The sequence below is a fragment of the Sceloporus occidentalis genome, unplaced genomic scaffold (genome assembly GCF_023333645.1).
Source record: "Sceloporus occidentalis isolate IW3139 unplaced genomic scaffold, rSceOcc1.0.p SCAF_38, whole genome shotgun sequence".
NCBI classification, from domain to species: Eukaryota; Metazoa; Chordata; class Lepidosauria; order Squamata; family Phrynosomatidae; genus Sceloporus; species Sceloporus occidentalis.
In genome coordinates this window covers 5677867-5696913 of record NW_028317018.1, presented here as the reverse complement: position 1 = coordinate 5696913, position 19047 = coordinate 5677867, and the positions used below count along the sequence as shown (strand labels likewise).

At 42.7% G+C, this 19047-nt stretch overlaps 1 protein-coding gene across 1 annotated transcript; it reads left to right on the top strand.

Moving 5' to 3' along the window:
* Positions 1-3220: 3220 nt before the first annotated feature.
* LOC149290665 (fascin-like) lies at positions 3221-11910 on the top strand. Its single transcript, XM_089488454.1, has 5 exons — positions 3221-4028; positions 8313-8469; positions 8947-9068; positions 11204-11371; positions 11708-11910. The coding sequence occupies exons 1-5, from the start codon at positions 3221-3223 to the stop codon at positions 11908-11910; spliced, it is 1458 nt and encodes a 485-aa protein (XP_089344580.1).
* Positions 11911-19047: the final 7137 nt, after the last annotated feature.

Below are 19047 nucleotides of genomic sequence, written 5' to 3'. Positions count from 1 at the left end.
GCCATTTTTTCCAAATCTGGTAATTCTTCCCCCCGTGTGCCATTTCGGGTATCTTTGAAGCCGGCCAATGCAATTTACCCCATCAAATCATATATTTTTGAAAACTAGACAGCCCAGGGTATTCCAAATGCTGGTATTTTAACCCTTTCCAAGCACTTATTCTACCATCAGCCTTTGTCAAACTTTATGGTAGTAATTTTTTTGCATTTGTTTTTTCACACACATTTTACTTTAGGTATGAATAAACAGGTTCTGGTATATGTCACTATCATAAAACACCCCAATATGTGTTTAGCAACATCTCCTGAGTACAGCGATACCTCACATGAATGATTTTGCCTGGCTGTTTGGGGGCAAAAGGGCCACATTTGGGGCATGCACATTTTTCAATGTTGAACTTTGGCATTTGGGGATCCACTGCCCATGCCCTATTTGGTACATCTTTGAGCCGGGCCATTTCAGTGTGCCCAACAAAACCATATATTTTTGAAAACTAGACACCCCAGGGTATTTTAAATGCTGGTATTTTAACTCTTTGCATGCACACATTTTACCACCAGCATTTTTTCAAAGTTTGCAGTAGTATTTTTGTGTGTGTATTTTTCCCACACACACCTACTTTATGTATGAATTTACAGCTCCTGGTATATGCCGCGGTCACACGACACCCCAATATGTGTTCAGCAACATCTCCTGAGTACAGTGATACCCCACATGCATGGGTTTGTCATTTTTGGGGGGAACTAAAAGGCCACATTTGGTACGTGTGCATTTTTCTAATTGGAAATTAGATGTGTGGCCATCCTTCCCCCCCGTGTTAATTGGGACCTTGTTGAACCCGGCCAATTCAATTTACCCCATCAAATCATACATTTTTTAAAAGTAGACACCCCATGGGCATTTAATATGCCAGTATTTTAACTCTTTCCATGCGAGAATTGTTTTAAGCTAATATGCTAATTTTAGGACTTGCTCACAAAAATATATTTTTTATATATATATATTTTTTTTTTGCCTTTTTTTTAATTTTTTTAACATTTTTTTTCAACTTGAAGGTTCCCCTGATAGTGACATCAGTGGGAAATTATTTTTACATTTTACTGGTTTTTTACTATTTTTTTCTAATTATTATTTATTTTATTTTATTTTTAATTTATTTTTTCTAATCACACTGTGATTAGAAAGCTGAGCTCCATTGACTTGCATGGTTGAATGCAGTACCTGTATTCAACCTGAAAGTGGAGCCAGAGTTCTCTAGAGGGTCTGGAGACCGTCTAGCGAACTTTTTAGACTTTATTGTTTTTTTTTCCCGGGCCGCTGCCACCTTGCTGATGGCGAAGATCACCGGCAGCTGCGGCTGTGACCGCTCTCCGGAGTGGTCACAGTCCATCCCCAGGTAAGTGTTTGGTGTCGCTGGATGCCTCCTGATCGAGGCATTCCAGCGACACCATTTAAGTTTAGGAGGCGATCGTTTAGTATGGCGGATGTTGACGCCCCGGGGAGGGGCCAGAGATGGCCCCTTTGTGCCGATAATGGCGTTGCTGAATGCCTCGAGGTCGAGGCATTACAGCAACAGCGTTTCGGTGCAGAAAGCGAAAATAGATCGCTTTCTGCACCCGTTTAAAGACGTGCCGGTCCTGGCACGTCATTTGTCATTATCGACTTGAATTTCCGTGACGTGCCCGGACCGGCAATTGTCATCAAGGGGTTAAAGAAAACATGCTACCACTCTGCCCCCCCCCGAGATATGCTGCCACTGTCCTCCCTCCCCGAGATATGCTGCCACTGTCCTCCTAACCCCCCGAGAAATGCTGCCACTGTCCCCCCCCCCCGAGATATGCTGCCACTGTCCTCCTCTGCCCCCCCCCCCCCGACTTACCGGAGCAGACTCCCGGGTGTCTTGCGGGGCCGGCGGGGGACATCTACGCAATACGCGTATACAACTTCCGGTGCCGGTGCCGGCACCGGAAGTTGTATACCCGTATTGCGTAGATGTCCCCCGCCGGCCCCGCAAGACACCCGGGAGTCTGCTCCGGTAAGTCGGGGGGGGGGCAGAGGTAAAACGCATCGTGCGGACGGTCCGCACGATGCGCTTAGACAACCTTCCGTGCCGGCATCCCCCCCGTGGGAAGTGATGGCAGGGGAGGCTGTCTGAGCGTATCGGGGAGTAGGATGCAGGTCCCCTGCACCGCTGCGGGGGATCTGTATCCTAACCCCGCTGCCTGCCCGGCTCCCGGGACTCCATGTCCCGGGCGTGGGGCGCTAGACCCCGAATATAGGCCTATATTCGAGCCAATACGGTATATTGTGTATATTGTATGAAGGTGAGACTGGGTTTGGGCCAAGAGTTTTGTTGAAAGAAAACGTTACGGTTTAAACATGAGTTGTTGTTAAAGCTAAATAAAAGTCCACGGCCTGGTTATTCCAAAATTAATGTGTTTGTCTTTATTTCAAAATATTTGGTTTAAAGGTTACAATATCCCCCTTACAACTACATGTAAATGCATAGGAATTTTATCTAAAATAAGGATTTTGGTGCAATGTTTGAGCTTTTGACACAGCCATTATATAAATGTTATGTGTGTGTGTGTGTATATATGCTGTAAATATTTTGTATATTTTGTAAATCTGGCTCAATATATATATATATATATATATATATATATATATATAGCCAGTCAAAAACAGTATTCAAACTAGGACAGAATCACTTTGTATACATCCTCATTGTATAGAGTGACCAGATGGCTCCTTTAACTTATAAAACATATATTATGCAGGCGAGCATGGCTTTAATGCCACAATCATGCCATTATCCCCGGTTAAATTATCTTAAGTCATCTCAGTGCTAATGCTTAAAAAAGTGCTATAGATCGGACCCCGGCTGTACCGGCTGCTTTCATAATACTGGTCTCGCTGTATGGTTTCGGTCCTCTTTGTGAGGTGGCCCCCTTACTATAACACTGAAACGCCCATCATAAAATATGTAAGACCCTAATAACAACAGTCCTGATGGCGCTACGTTAGGAACCCAATCACTATACTCTTTTCTCCATTGTTCGCATCCCCCGAATCTCCTCCATTTTCCAGCCTTTATTCCCCAGATTTTGGGAGCCGCCCTCAGAGTGAGATCACCGAGGCTTTAAAAGCAGCAACTGGCAATCTGAGACTCGCAGTGCTAGTGAGGAGCCACCGTTAAGAGCATCTTGTACCGAACAACATGAGTAACTCCGAACCCCTGCAACTCGGACTGATCAACTGCAACAACAAATATCTCACTGCAGAGGCATTCGGCTTCAAGATCAATGCCTCGGCCACCAGCCTGAAGAAAAAGCAAGTGTGGAGCCTGGAGCCCGTGGGGGAAGAGGCTGGGGCTGTGCTGCTCAGAAGCCACTTGGGTCGTTATCTGTCTGCAGACAAGGATGGACGGGTGTCCGGAGAGAGCGAGGTGCCGGGGCCGGAGTGCCGCTTCTTGATCAGTGCCCAGGGGGATGGCCGCTGGGTCCTGCAGTCCGAAGCTTACGGCCGGTACCTAGGAGGGTCAGAAGACCGTATCAGCTGTTTCTCTCCATCAGTATCTCCTGCTGAGAAGTGGGGGGTCCACTTGGCCATGCATCCCCAGGTCACCTTATATAGTGTGACCCGTAAGAGGTACGGCCGCCTGGGCGCCCAAGGAGACGAGCTCTCGGTGGAGCGGGATGTACCCTGGGGTCTGGACTCCCTCATCACTCTACTGTTCCAGGATAACCGCTACAGCATCCAGACACCCGACCACCGCCTCCTGGCCATGGACGGTAGTCTGCACGCGGAGTCGGGTCCGGATACGGGTTACACCCTGGATATTTCAGCCGGGAAAGTCGCCTTTCGGGCTGCCGATGGCCGGTACCTAACTCCCTCCGGGCCCAGCGGGAAACTGAAAGCCGGCAAGAACAGCAAGGCTGGCAGGGATGAGCTGTTCGTCCTGGAAAGAAGCTGCCCCCAGGTGGTCCTCACTGCGGGCAACGGGAGGAATGTGTCCACCAGGCAAGGTGAGTACCCAGTGCTGTGGGGGCCTTGTGAGGGTGAAGCAAGAGAAACTTGACGGCTCCATGTTCATGCTTGGGCTATACAGCTACATGTAGAAAGGGATGATGCTTAACATGTGTACACGGATGGCCCATTTCTCTGTATGTGGGGAAGACTGCGGTCACGTGGAAATGATTTGGCTATGCTCTAGGCAGATAAGAATGTGGCCACATGTACGCATACAAAGCGCTGATGGCCGCGTAGAAATGCGTGTTTTCTTATATCGCATTAGATACCCTCTGCTGTGTAATTCACTAAGAGCCCAGATAAATGCCATTTTAACGCGATCCTGATACAAAGGATTCCAAAACTGCTGAGTTATTTCCTTTCCCCACCTTCTGCAGACACTCCTCTCCCATAATCCCATCCATCCCAGTCCTCCCCGTTACTTCCCTCTATGCCTGTATCCAGGCAGAATAGCGATCATCGCGCGAGCCGGTTATATGATAGAACGCCGCACGCAGCCTTGTCTTATCTCATTCGGCCCATGTGTCCCCGGAGTTTAGCCGTATAACCGGAACCAATGACCGCAGTATTCGTGTTCCCACTGTTTTTGTTCTTTTCTTTGCAGGAGTGAATTATTGCGGCGCACCGTCCGTCACGTCATTAGTATGATGTGTAAGTTTATGACGTGTGTGTGCATGGTGTGACGTAGACACTGAGCTGCCTGCTCGTTCACGTTTTCATGGGAGTTTTTGCTTCCCAAAGAGTCCTCCTGTGATGGAGGAAGGGGCGAAGGGGCTTTGTCTGCTCACGGCTCAGGCTAGGGAGTAGCATGTTGCTCCCCACCCACATGTAGGCTTTTTGCGACTGGGGGCAGGGCCATATATATATATATATATATATATATATATCTCTTCAGTGGATGCGTTTCCCTCTATTTTAAAGCATCTAGTAACCGCTCACCGCCTCCTCTTTAGGGTCTGTCAATCACACGCTCCCCAATCTTTGTGCGTCCGCATGAACCGCTGAGTGGGAGGCTGAGGAGGGGCGGTTAATTGTTCTCCTCACTGATTATGTCCAGAAAGCAAATGCCTTCCTAGAGGCAGCTGTGCACACTAAATCTATTCTGTATCACTTGGGGCTGGAGTAATGGAGGTTAAAGGGAAGCTTTTGGCTTCACAGCTCTGCATACATTTACCTATATGTGCCTTTTCTATTTGCCTAAGCAAATTTTGTAGAAATTTAAAGTAATTGCTCGGGATTGGTGGCAATCTGTAGCAGGGCCAGCATTATCCAATTAAATTAGTTTTAAGCTACAGTCTCCTCACCCCCCAATACAAATTAAGCCTTTCTACCCATTACTTGCCATCAACCTACCAGGGCAGAGATGAGTTAATGGCTAACATAATGCAGATCATAAGCCACAGACTTTAAGATACTTTGTCTGATTATAATCATCCAAGAGCTTTGTTTATAATGAGTTTATGTATGTTTAATACATAAGCACCATTACATGTCTTTGGTGTGTAGCTTTGGGAAAGGGTAGCATCTTCCAGACTGATGTCGCTTGGGGTGGACCCTCCCTACCTTTTTAGTCTCTTTGAGACTAAATAGTTGTATTGATGCCTTATGGTGGTGCTATATAAATCAATAAATTGGGAACGTTACAGATTAGCCGACAGGCAGTACTCTTGATAATCTGAGGTTTTCTTTAGTTTTGGGAGCTGTTGCTGTTAGCTTAGCCTTTAGTAATGACCCATTACGCCACATATACTGGGTTACCAGCATTTTATTTGTGTGCTGGTGAATTTGCACATCATGTTTAATAGTTAAACTGAAACACAAAAATTGCAGATGTACAAAATCCTCATTGATCACTTGTTTGGAACAAGAACGCTGCTATTCTGTGTATGAAGAGCCCAAACATCGCATGTTTTAAGCTTAAGACTGCTTTTTATAATTAATAGGTTTCCTTATGATACAATGCGTCGGTCATTTTATAATTTTATAATTTATACTAGATATTCATTACAATTTACAGTTTAGTAGCTGGTTTCCTACTATCAAGGTAAATAATGCTGGGCATGCTAAACTGGCCCTCCCTGCTGGGACACTGCATTCTCAAGTGGCAATTACAAGTCTTATTTATCACATTGGAGGTTGTCTGTTTACAAATATATACCTTTGGGAAGAAATGGGGCGGGGGGGGGAAATCTGTCTATGAAACCCATAAATGGTTAATATATAAAGGATAACAGTAGTGTATTTTTCCTCTTGTCTGGCAAAATTTGTTATACATATTTTGCTGTAATGCACCAAAACATTGGTTATATGAATGGATGCAAATGTTGGTGTTTCTGAAGGACAGAAATCACTGAAATTGATCCTTGTCTCTCCAAAACATCCAAACTAATATAATATTAGAATAGCTGGTCTGTTTGATAGATACAATGTAAAGTATCTTCATGCGCGATTAGAAAGGTTGTATGAAACGGATGCACACCTGAACCTCAGGCAATCTGAAAACTAGTGACTTGGTAACTTCCCGGGCTCGTCGAACAGTTACTAATTACAGTATTTTCCCTTCACATGTGTCTAAATTGGTCAAATGCCTCACATGGTGCAAAGTAATCCTGTTAGATACAAGACGTACGTGCACCAGTCTAAGAATCAGGCATACATTGTTACTTGTGCAGAACTTTGAGCAATGCTTTGTTTGAAAAATAATTAAAATTAAAGAAATTTTAACATATTAAAGTTAACTGTTACCCTTTAAATAAATCTGCTAAAATGGGATTAATAAGTACGTCTGTTCCCTTTATCACAAAAGAGATTAGCGGTAAGTGGCAAAGTATACTATATTTTGGAATTGTGTTCTCTGATCTGCTGTATTTTCTATAACTTTCTATCTTTGGAAACAAAAAATAGTTTTGACAAAATTCCCCTTTATTGGAGACTTCCCTTCTGTCTACCAAGAAATCATTTAATGCTGCTTTGGGCAGACAGAAGGAAGCACATGTCTCAGTCTCTCTAGGCAAAAAGGTAGGTAGAGATGAACAAGACAATTTCATGGTAAATATATTCATGAAAATATAGGATCTGCTTTTGTTTGGTGTTCAACACCACTGAAATCGATGGGAACGCATGGAAGTCTCAAAACTCTTCTCAACCCATCTTGATCTGTTGTCCTCGGCCTATTACACCTCCTGTGGGAGGAGAAAACTGAAAGTTATTGGGGGGATTCTGCAAGATTCACCCCAATGTTTTAATTTATTAAAATCATTGTATAAGTCAATTTGGAAACAATACATTTTAAAATGTATTATATGCCAATTCAGACCTTTAACTGATGGGTGAAAAACTGCAAAAACAAAACAAAGTGGTAATTAGCACTTTTTGAAGAATAGTGGGTTTTTTCGATATGTAAGGATAATTGATGATATGTTTCCGGTTTTGTAATGAAATTATACCGATCAACCGTAACATTATGACCACTGACAGGTGGAATCATGGCACCTGTCAGTGGGTGGGGGATATATTGGGTAGCAAGTGACAATTGTGTCCTCAAAGTTGATGCTGGGACTAGGCAAAAATGGCAAGCATAAGGATCTGAGTGACTATGACAAGGTCCAAATTGTGATGGGTAGACAACTGGGTCAGAGCATCTCTAAAGGTGTAACTCTTCTGGAGTTTTCCCGGTCTGCAGTGGTCAGTACCTCCAAGTGGTCCAATGAAAGAGAAGCAGCAAACCACCGTCACGGTCATGGGGTGGCCAAGGCTCATTGATGCAAGTGGGTGGTAAAGGCTGACCTTGGTCAGATCCAATAGACGAGCTACTGTTGCTCAACTTGCTTAAACAGTAATGCTGGTGTCAGAACACACAACACATCAGTTTGTGTATGGGGCTATGTAACCACAGACCACTAAGGGTACCTGTGGTGACCCCTGTCCAATGCCAAAGGCGCCTCACAATTTACAGGGCTTAAAAGATCTGCTGTTAACATATTGCAGCATGCATACCACAGCACACCTTCAGAGGTCTAGTGAAGTCCATGACTCGACAGGTCAGGGCTGTTTGGGCAACAAAAGAGGGGCCTATAAAATATTAGCAAGGTGTTCATAATCTTATGGCTGACCAGTGTACATGTCATACAATGAAAGAAGCAACATTTCTGGATTCACCTGACTTGATCATGTTGTGCAATTGGTCAGGTTTACCATAAAAGAAAATTGTCTCTCCGATTGAAGTGTTAGGTTTGCAATCTAGTCTTTCTATAGAGGCCTCATTTATTTTATCTGTTTAGGGATTGACCTCTCTGCCAATCAGGAAGAGGAGACTGACCAAGAAACTTTCCAATTGGAAATAAATAAGGACACCAAAAAGTGTGCTTTCCGTACTCATACTGGGAAGTACTGGACTCTCACAAGCAATGGAGGGATCCAGGCAACGGCTTCAAGCCTGTAAGTACAACTATAATTCCATACGCTACTTCCGAAGACCTAACGTGCTTATGACATATGCTCAAGATTTTCCTGGTTTTGTGGGATTCTATACCCTAATCTATCTAAATCAAGTATTCCTTATGCTATTTCCTTATAGTTGAAAATTCTTTAGGCTTGGCTTTAAAACCAGAGGCCTTTTACATTTCAGCCTGGTTAATGCTAATTACTATTTTATTTTATTTTTTTATTTTTTTTTTTTTAAACCAACTGATAATTATATGCACTGACTGCTATTTCTGTAATAAAAAAAACAACTTTTTTTGTGTGTGATCAGATAACCCTATGACTAGGCAGTCCTTTCTTGTGTGCATCTAAGTGTTGTGGCACCATCTTGTGTGTTAAATAGATTCTCCATAAAATGCCATGGTGTTTCAGACAGACCTTTATGGTTTTCCTTATGGCCACTCGCATTTCACTCTTCATGGTCCATTCCAGGAATGACAGCTGCTACCTTGATATTGATTGGTGTGACCGGCGTATAACCCTCAGGGGAGGAAATGGCAAATATGTGACTGCAAAGAAGAATGGACAGCTGGCAGCCTCTGTTGATGCTCCAGGTTAGATTTTTTTTTTTCTTTTCAGTAAGCTTTCTACAAACCCTATAAACGTCAATATTCTGCATCTCTGACAAGTGTGTTTATTGTTACATTGGAATTTGGATTATTTGTTAAATTGGCAATCTAAAGAGATTGTTTAAGAAATATGCAACAATATATGCAGTCAGACATAATGACAAATTTAACAGGATAGGATACGCTTACCATGTTCACAAATGAAAATTGCTTTATTTTCCAGTTTTATATACCATTGTGTTGTCTTAAAAATGATCTAATCCAGTAATGGCAACCTTTAATTTTTGTGTAGGAAAATGTTTGTATTTGTATATATTTATAATATACAAGTATTGTGTAAATGCGGCAAGATTTTAAGATGCAATAGAGTACACAACATTCATTGTCCCTGCTTATAATATTTGATGGTATGTCTCTTTAACCCCTTCGTGACAAAGGCTGATTTTACTTTTTGTACCCTTCGTGACAATGGCCGTTTTAACACTTCTGCGCTGCTCGTGTTTAGCTGTAATTTTCTTCTTTCCCGTTTACTGAACCCACACACATTAGATATTGTTTTTTTCAGGACAAGGGCTTTCTTTAGATGACATTTTGATTGTATCATATTATTTACTATTAAAAAAAAGTATAAAATATGGTGAAAAATTTAGAAAAAAATGACTGTTTCTAACTTTTAGTTGAAAAATCTTTTACTCATCTATAAAAGGTAATAAAAAAAACCTGCTAAATAGGGTATTTTAAATGCTGGTATTTTAACTCTTTGCATGCACACATTTTACCACCAGCATTTTTTCAAAGTTTGCAGTAGTATTTTTGTGTGTGTATTTTTCCCCCACACACCTACTTTATGTATGAATTTACAGCTCCTGGTATATGCCGCTGTCACACGACACCCCAATGTGTGTTCAGCAACATCTCCTGAGTACAGTGATACCCCACATGCATGGGTTTGTCATTTTTGGGGGGAACTAAAAGGCCACATTTGGTACGTGTGCATTTTTCTAATTGGAAATTAGATGTGTGGCCATCCTTCCCCCCCCCCCGTGTTAATTGGGACCTTGTTGAACCCGGCCAATTCAATTTACCCCATCAAATCATACATTTTTTAAAAGTAGACACCCCATGGGCATTTAATATGCCAGTGTTTTAACTTTCCATGCGAGAATTGTTTTAAGCTAATATGCTAATTTTAGGACTTGCTCACAAAAATGTTTTATATATATATATATATATATATATATATATATATATATATATATATATATATATATATATATATATATTTTTTTTTTTTTTATTTTTTTTTTTTGCCTTTTTTTTTTTTAACATTTTTTTTCAACTTGAAGGTTCCCCTGATCAGTGACATCAGTGGGACATCAGTGGGAAATTTTTACATTTTACTGGTTTTTTACTATTTTTTTTCTAATTATTATTTATTTTATTTTTTTAATTTATTTTTTCTAATCACACTGTGATTAGAAAGCTGAGCTCCATTGACTTGCATGGTTGAATGCAGTACCTGTATTCAACCTGCAAGTGGAGCCAGAGTTCTCTAGAGGGTCTGGAGACCGTCTAGCGAACTTTTTAGACTTTGTTTTTCTTGAATTTTCCCGGACCGCCGCCATCTTGCAGATGGCGAAGATCACCGGCGGCTGTGACCGCTCTCCGGAGCGGTCACAGTCCATCCCCAGGTAAGTGTTTGGTGTCGCTGGATGCCTCCTGATCGAGGTATTCCAGCGACACCATTTAAGTTTAGGAGGCGATCGTTGGGCGTCCGGGGAGGGGCCAGAGATGGCCCCTTTGTGCCGATAATGGCGTTGCTGAATGCCTCGAGGTCGAGGCATTACAGCAACGCCGTTTCGGTGCAGAAAGCGAAAATAGATCGCTTTCTGCACCCGTTTAATGACGTGCCGGTCCTGGCACGTCATTTGTCGTTATCGACATGAATTTCCGTGACGTGCCCGGACCGGCAATTGTCATCAAGGGGTTAAACAGCAATCTGGTCAGAAAATCTCCCATATCTCCTGTTTGGAGCCTTGCTACACTACTTATCAACTCAAATTTGAATACGTATACAAATGTTTATATACTGTGCTTGTATGGCTTTCATTATTCTGCAGGGGAGACTGAACATTTCTTGATGAAGCTTATTAACCGTCCTCTCATTGTCCTGAGAGGAGAGCATGGATTTATAGGTTGCCGCAAAATGACAGGCACTCTTGACTCAAATCGTTCAATTTATGATGTCTTTCAACTGGAGTTTAATGATGGTGCATATAATCTTAAAGGTAAGTTGACTTATTCATATATCTGGTAACCTCTTATAGAGAGGTGGTGCTGCAAGATAAGTAGTCTTTACTACTGTGTATCCTCAGATGTGTCCCTTATAACTTATTTTATTTACAAAGTAAATGGTAAGATAAAATAAGTATACTGTGAGAAATAGCTTAATTTATGTAAACATTTTCATTGCTTAGAGTTGTCCCTTAAACACCCATGATTCTTGTGAATAATGAATAGTTTAGTGCATCATTGACCTTTGAGAGTAGCTTATGCAAGATGTATTGGGATGTGTCCTTTTAGGCCCAGTACTGGTATTAACTGCTTCTTTTTCTCCCCTATAGATTCAACAGGGAACTACTGGACCGTTGGCAGTGATTCCTCTGTTACCAGCAGTAGCCCTAACCCAGTAGATTTCTTTTTTGAGTTCTGCGACTACAACAAAGTAGCAATAAAGGCTAATGGCCTGTATCTAAAGGGAGACCACGCTGGTGTTTTGAAAGCCAATGCTGAGACAATTGATTCCTCAACGCTCTGGGAATACTGATTATACCGTTTTGCTGGTGCTGATGTCTTACTGGGCCTGGTTTAGTATTAAATTGGTATCCCTTGCACCTCTGTCCCTACAAGGCATTAGATCTAAACAAACCATTGGTTGCTGATGGGTTTCCCATCTATTTTTGTAAACTTTCATCTCTGACCAAAATATAAATTAAGGTGCTAATAGAAACCATGTCTCACATAAACCCTCCTAATTCTTAATCATGACTTAAATAAAGCTAGGCTTCAGTGAGGCACAGGTGATGGAACCAAATGTTATGAGAATTTGCTCTTATGCAGCTGAAGTAAGTCTACTGCATTTTAATGGTGTCTGTCTCTGGCTCTTCTGCCACTTTGAGCCAAAGCAGGTAAGGAGACAGACACTTCAGTTACGCTGATCTACATTTTTTAGGTATATACCAGAACCAGTGATTCGGCTTTAAAATAATTTGCTTTGGTGGCTGTAGAGCCAGTGACCAGCAACTATAATTATGAACAAAAAATTTGAAATGGTCCAATATAGACTAGCTAAATATTTTGGAACTCCAAAGGCCCCTTTCCTACTGGTGCATTAAAACAGTCTCCAGTCTAGTTACTAATTTACAAAGATTTATTGGACTCTTCTCTCTGGAATAACTGGATTTTATTTTTGTGATCTGGTTTTCCTCAATTCTGTAAATTCTGCACACTGCTCTGAAGGCCATTGAATTGTAATTGATACTAGAAGGAACCAAAACAGTGTTTCGTTTATTTTTGTTGTGTATAAAATAACTTGCAACATGTAACTGCAGTCTCTGTACTTGGCATGTCTTATCTATGTGAACAGTCTTGCTGGTTGTACTTGCATATCCCACAAATCACATATAACCTTTAGGATATTCTAAATAATTGTCCTAAAGACATTGTGTGCATTCGTACCCCCTGCATTTCATCCAGTCTCTGCCATGTAATCCTCCCTGTGGCCTTGTTGCTTGGTAGTATGCAAGAGGAGCATCTATTATAGAAGTGGACTGGATGCCCAGTGCTTGCTTCCTGACATCTGGTGCTGGATTGTTCTTTCCAATCTTTGAAATAGTCCTGTGAAACTGATGCATACTAATAACAATGTCTAAGTGCCATTAAAATAAAAACAAGGTGGAAAATTATTTTTTTGGCTTTGCTTAAATACGCAACATGGCTAAACAGACATTTGAGCAAAAACTGCAGGTGTAATGCACATTACTTCTGTCTGTGTAAACCCATCACACAACGAGGTTACAAATAAAACAAATATTTTCCACGCTTGAGTGTGGCACTGTTTACAATTAACCTGGGCCAGGGTTGAGCCCTTAATGTTACGAAAACTACACTTTTAAAGTGATATGGTTAATTAGACCACATCCATATGAGATAGATGGACAAATATTAGTTTGTATGATCTCAGCATACATGGGCAGTATAGATACCTAATCATAGGAAGCTACTGGACCATTAACAGCTGTTAAAATAAAGGAGAGCCTACACCAGCAAACTCCTGGTTTTAGTGGGGAAATTGCATTACAACATATAATGGTTGACAAGGCTATAATCAAGTTAAATGGCGAAAATGAAAGATGGGAACAAAACTGGAAATGGCATCTATCGTGCTGCACTGTACGTACTCAACCCCAATGCGAAGAACAGGGGCAGTCTGAATGCTAAACTAGGCTACTGCAATAGTTGTCCTGACTCTATTTGCAGTCTACAGTTGTGGGACACTAGGTGTGCATTTCATTTGTTTTGATTTAGCAAAACATCCATGGCCTCCCTACAAGAAACCTGTGTGTTCCAACATGCACCTCAACTTAGAAGCGAAATGTTTAAATTTCTAAAGTGAAAATTGTATATAATTTTACCATTTATTTTTCTTTAGTCGCTTTACAGCCAGTTAAAATTTCCATCTCTTCTGCTTTAGGGCAAGTGTCCAAATTAAGAATGTTAACTGCCAAGGAAATACCAAAACCAAATTTACAGTGAGGAAACACATTTTTCTTTCCTGTGTGCCCATCACAACTAGGATTTAGCCAGCTTGCCCCTGAATGGGCACTGATAGTAGCACGCTCCTATCAAATTTTTAATTAAAAAGGATTGGCCCATGCCCAATACATATAAATATCACAATCTTCTTGGGCCAACACCTTCTTTGGAAATTGCTTGGAAATGTTGCTACAGTAACCTCATCCAGATGTTTAACTAGAACACAGGACCCACTGTCATGCCTGTCTCCAGCTACTAGTAGCCACCCTTCCCTCTTGGGAGTATCCATTAACAATTATTCTGGACAGCTGCCCTTCAGTCTGGGCCTTGCATTGGAGTTTAAGCAGCTTACTGTTGTGGCTGTGTATCCTGGTCCTGTACTTCTAGCAGCCTCATACTTCTGGTTCTGGCCCAGCTTGTTCGTTACAATTCTACTCGATACCTCATTTGGTTTGTCGATAGCGTGCTCCTGTTACTGACTGTTAGATATTTGTTTGTCTTCAATATCTAAACTTTTCCAGCGACCAGAGAACAATCAAGACAACAGCTTCTAAGTCTTCGTAAAGAGGTTTATTTGGTAGAACAAAGTAGTATACATACATTCCACAGAAAACCCGCTAATAGGTATATCACGTTTGAGAACGTTGCATTCAAACCTAAAGCGTGTATATGTATAGGAAAGAATAAAGGCATGAAAATGATTTCTTACACTGACCCACTTTGTTTTTGACTGCATCCTTTTGCCTGAGGTCTTCCTGCTGTGTGCCCTGCTTAAAAGGCTCTAATCCCCCACAGTCCAGCTACAGATCAGAGTCCGAGGTGTCTTCCAACCTCAGCGCACTTGACCTGTTCTGCTGTTAAACCAGTCCTGTGTGTATTACCTGACCAGCCAGCACAATATAGACTGTTTCCTAAACCTCAAGCCATGTGTGTGTTTTCTCTTAGTCTGTCTGTACCTTCTTGTCTGGAATCATGCAGCATAGGGTACAGACAGAGCCATAGGTATTCCCTGCAACTACTGCCACCTTTGCCCCCATTGAGATTATCAGGGCCATCCTAAACCCCAAACAGCCTTTGCAATCATCCCCCCCAAAGAGCTGGTCTGTGTCATCACCCCCCCCAAACAGCTTTTGTTCCCTCATTGCCCTGAAACAGCTTTCGCCCACCCTATACATACCCATACAGACATCTACCTGTCCTGCAGCTTTCTGCCCAGCTGCTCGCTTTTACTAAGCGGTCACGTGATGTCAGGGGGTCACGTGATGTAGGTTTCTTCTCCTCATGCCGGTTCAAAATTGTTTATGACCTGGACCAGCGCAGTGATCGCAGAGGTCACTAGGGCCCCTTTAAAGAGGCAGGCCCCATTGCAGCTGCGACCCCAGTAGTTACACCACTGACCTCATCCCATGTGGACTCTTCATAAATGGACAGATAAGAGTTAAGAGTTAAACTGGAGGGAAACTGCAGTCATCGTGTAGCCCACCCTCTATGTGTTTTTACTCTTCTGTGCATCCCTACTCAGATTTAATCTCCCTTTCCTCTTAATAACTTCTACACCGTCCACAAATCTCCCCTTCTGCCAGTGGCGACTCTAGGAACAATATACAGGGGGGCACATAAGATACCACGGTCAAAACTGGGGGGCACTAATAAGTTCCACCATGCCACTGACAAAACATAAATATATATATATATATATATATATATAATGCCAATATACCAGAGTATGCAATACCTTTTTATTGAATTAACATAATGCTTCAAAGACAAGTTTCAAAAGTTTTCCTGTCTTCCTTAGGTATTGCTTCAGACCTCAGAAGGAGAGGAAATCTTTTCTTTATGGTATACAAATAAGTGCAGAGACAGAGCGACAGGCACTCGCCTTACCTGATTGTTGTTAGCAGAGCTGTAGCTGGCTCTTTTTGGGCTTGCAGCAAGAATGGAAAATTGTGTCCCTGCCCTTACAGGCTGCCTTTACACATACCTGCACCATAAACACACATATACACATACACTGCCCTTACACACACCTGTCCATAAACACACATATAAATACCTACACTGTCCTGACACACAACTGCCCACACACACTGTTTTTACAAACACCTGCCCATACACACACATATACACATACACTGCCCTAACATACGCCTGTCCACACACATGTATAGACATACACTGCCTTCACACACCCCTTCCTTTACACGCACATATACATGTACACACACCAGCTTACAAACACACATTTACCTACACTGCTCTAACACAGACCTGCCCATACACATACACTGTCCCCACACACACACATATATACAGTATCTCACAAAAGTAAAGTAGTGAGTGCACAGCCTGTATAGCAGTGTAAATTTGCTGTCCCCTCAAAATAACAACACACAGCCATTAATGTCTAAACCTTGGCAACATAAGTGAGTACACCCCTAAGTGGAAATGTCCAAATTGGGCCCAAAGTGTATATTTTGTGCGGCCACCATTATTTTCCAGCACTGCCTTGGGCATGGAGTTCGCCAGAGCTTCACAGGTTGCCACTGGAGTCCTCTTCCACTCCTCCATGACGACATCACGGAGCTGGTGGATGTTAGAGACCTTGCGCTCCCCCACCTTCCATTTGATGATGCCCCACAGATGTTCAATAGGGTTTAGGTCTGGAGACATACTTGGCCAGTCCATCGCCTTTACCCTCAGCTTCTTTAGCAAGGCAGTGGTCATCTTGGAGGTGTGTTTGTGGTTGTTATCTTGTTGGAATACTGCCCTGTGGCCCAATCTCCGATATATATAGGGAGGGGATCATGCTCTGCTTCAGTATGTCACAGTACATGTTGGCATTCATAGTTCCTCATGCTTGACTGTAGGCAAGACACACTTGTCTTTGTACTCCTCACCTGGTTGCCACCACACACACTTTGCACCATCTGAACCAAATAAGTTTATCTTGGTCTCATTGGACCACAGGACATCGTTCCAGTAATCCATGTTCTTAGTCTGCTTGTCTTCAGCAAACTGTTTGCGGGCTTTCTTGTGCATCATCTTTAGAAGATGCTTCCTTCTGGGATGACAGCCATGCAGACAAATTTGATGCAGTATGCAGCGTATGGTCTGAGCACTGACAGGCTGACCCCCCACCCCTTCAACCTCTGCAGCAATGCTGGCAGCACTCATACGTCTATTTCCTAAACACAACCTCTGGATATGACGCTGAGCGCGTGCACTCAACTTCTTTGGTCGACCATGGCGAGGCCTATTCTGAGTGGAACCTGTCCTGTGAAACCGCTGTATGGTCTTGCCCACCGTGCTGCAGCTCAGTTTCAGGTTCTTGGCAATCATCTTATAGCCTAGGCCATCTTTATGTAGAGCAACAATTCTTTTTTCAGATCCTCAGAGAGTTCTTTGCCACGAGGTGCCATGTTGAACTTCCAGTGACCAGTATGAGAGGGTTAACACCAAATTTACCACACCTTCTCCCCATTCACATCTGAGACCTTGTAACACTAACAAGTCACATTACACCAGGGAGGGGAAATGGCTAATTGGACCCAATTTGGACATTTCCACTTAGGCATTTCTGTAGGCAGAGTGCTCTATGAAATGCCTTTTAACCCCCTTAATGCCACTCCGTCTCCAGAAATGCCTTTTAACCCTCTATACGCCACTCTGCCTCCTGAAATGCCTTATACCTCCCTATATGCCACTCTGGCCCATAATATGCATTTTAACCCCCTAAATGCCAGAGTGGCATATATAAGGGTATAAGGCATTTCTGGAGGCAGAGTGGCACACAGGGAGTCAAAAGGCAGCCGAACATTCATGGCAGCCTCAAAGTTAAAAACTAAGCGGCTGCCACCGGGACTGTCCGCCGTGCCGGTAGCGTACCTGGCGGGGGGCGGTCCGCCTGGAGTGCCGCTCACTGAGGGGTGCCGGCACGCCTCCAAAAACGATGCGCGCGGCAACTGTGGCTGTGCGTCGGGACTTGATCTCAAATCCCGGCGCACAACACTGAAGCCACGCCCACCGTCTTCCACGCTCTCTGCACCGGAAGGACGGGACACAGAAGAGGAAGAAGAGGAAGAATGAAGAGGAGGAGGAGGAAAAGTGACAGTGCCAGAGGAAAGGTAGGAAAATATTAGTAAGTGTGTGAGAGTGATGGGTGTTATGCTATAGTTTATGATGAATGTTTGTGAATGAGGGTTTGAGATTGCATGGAAGTGTGGGGGGATAGCATGGCATAGGGAGGCTGTCTAGGCATGATAGGAGTGTGATTGCTGTTATCAATTTTTTTTTTTGTCCAACTGTGCTGTGTTAACAACACTTTTATTAAAAGTAAATTACATACCAAAATTGGACAGAAAAATTCAATAACAGTATTAATAGATATATATGATTTCAAACAGCAATCACACGCCTATCATGCTAAGTCAGACAGTACATGCTAGAACCTGGGCATGATAGGATTGTGATTGCTGTTAATTATATATATATATATATATATAAATATTATTATTGATTTTTTTTGTCTAATTTTGGTGTGTTACTTTTAATAAAGTATTTTAAAAGTTTTTTTTTTTCGGTTTTGGCCAAATTAATGCATCCCTACTATGTACTAAGCCAGTCACTGAAGTGTTAGGCCTACACCACATCAATGTTTGGCTTAGTATATAGTGATAGGGGTTGTACTGCAGTATTGTCAGTGTCTGGCTCAAAGTATAGGCACACATTGACGGTGGTACAGCGTAATCCCTAAGTATATAATGTTAGCAGTTATGCTGTACCACCGTCAATGTGTGCCTCAGTATATAATAACAATTTTGCTGTACCCCTGTCAGTGTTTGCCTAACCATAGAAACTATGCAGTTTTGAAGTGTGTGTGTGTGTGGGGGGGGGGGGGTGCCACATACAGGATCTGTCACAGGTGCCAAATACTCTAGGTACGCCCTTGCGTCGTGATGCAGTCAGGCCCAATGGCAATTCCTGAGCTCTTTGTCCCACGTCTTAAAAGCGGTGGGATGAAGAGCTGAGGCACGGCTATTGGGCGGCGCGGTGGGTGCACACCGGCCGCTTTAATTTCATTAGGCGCCGGTGGAGTGACTGCTATCAATGTCGCTCGCAGCCGCTTTGGTGGCGCAATGGGCCACTT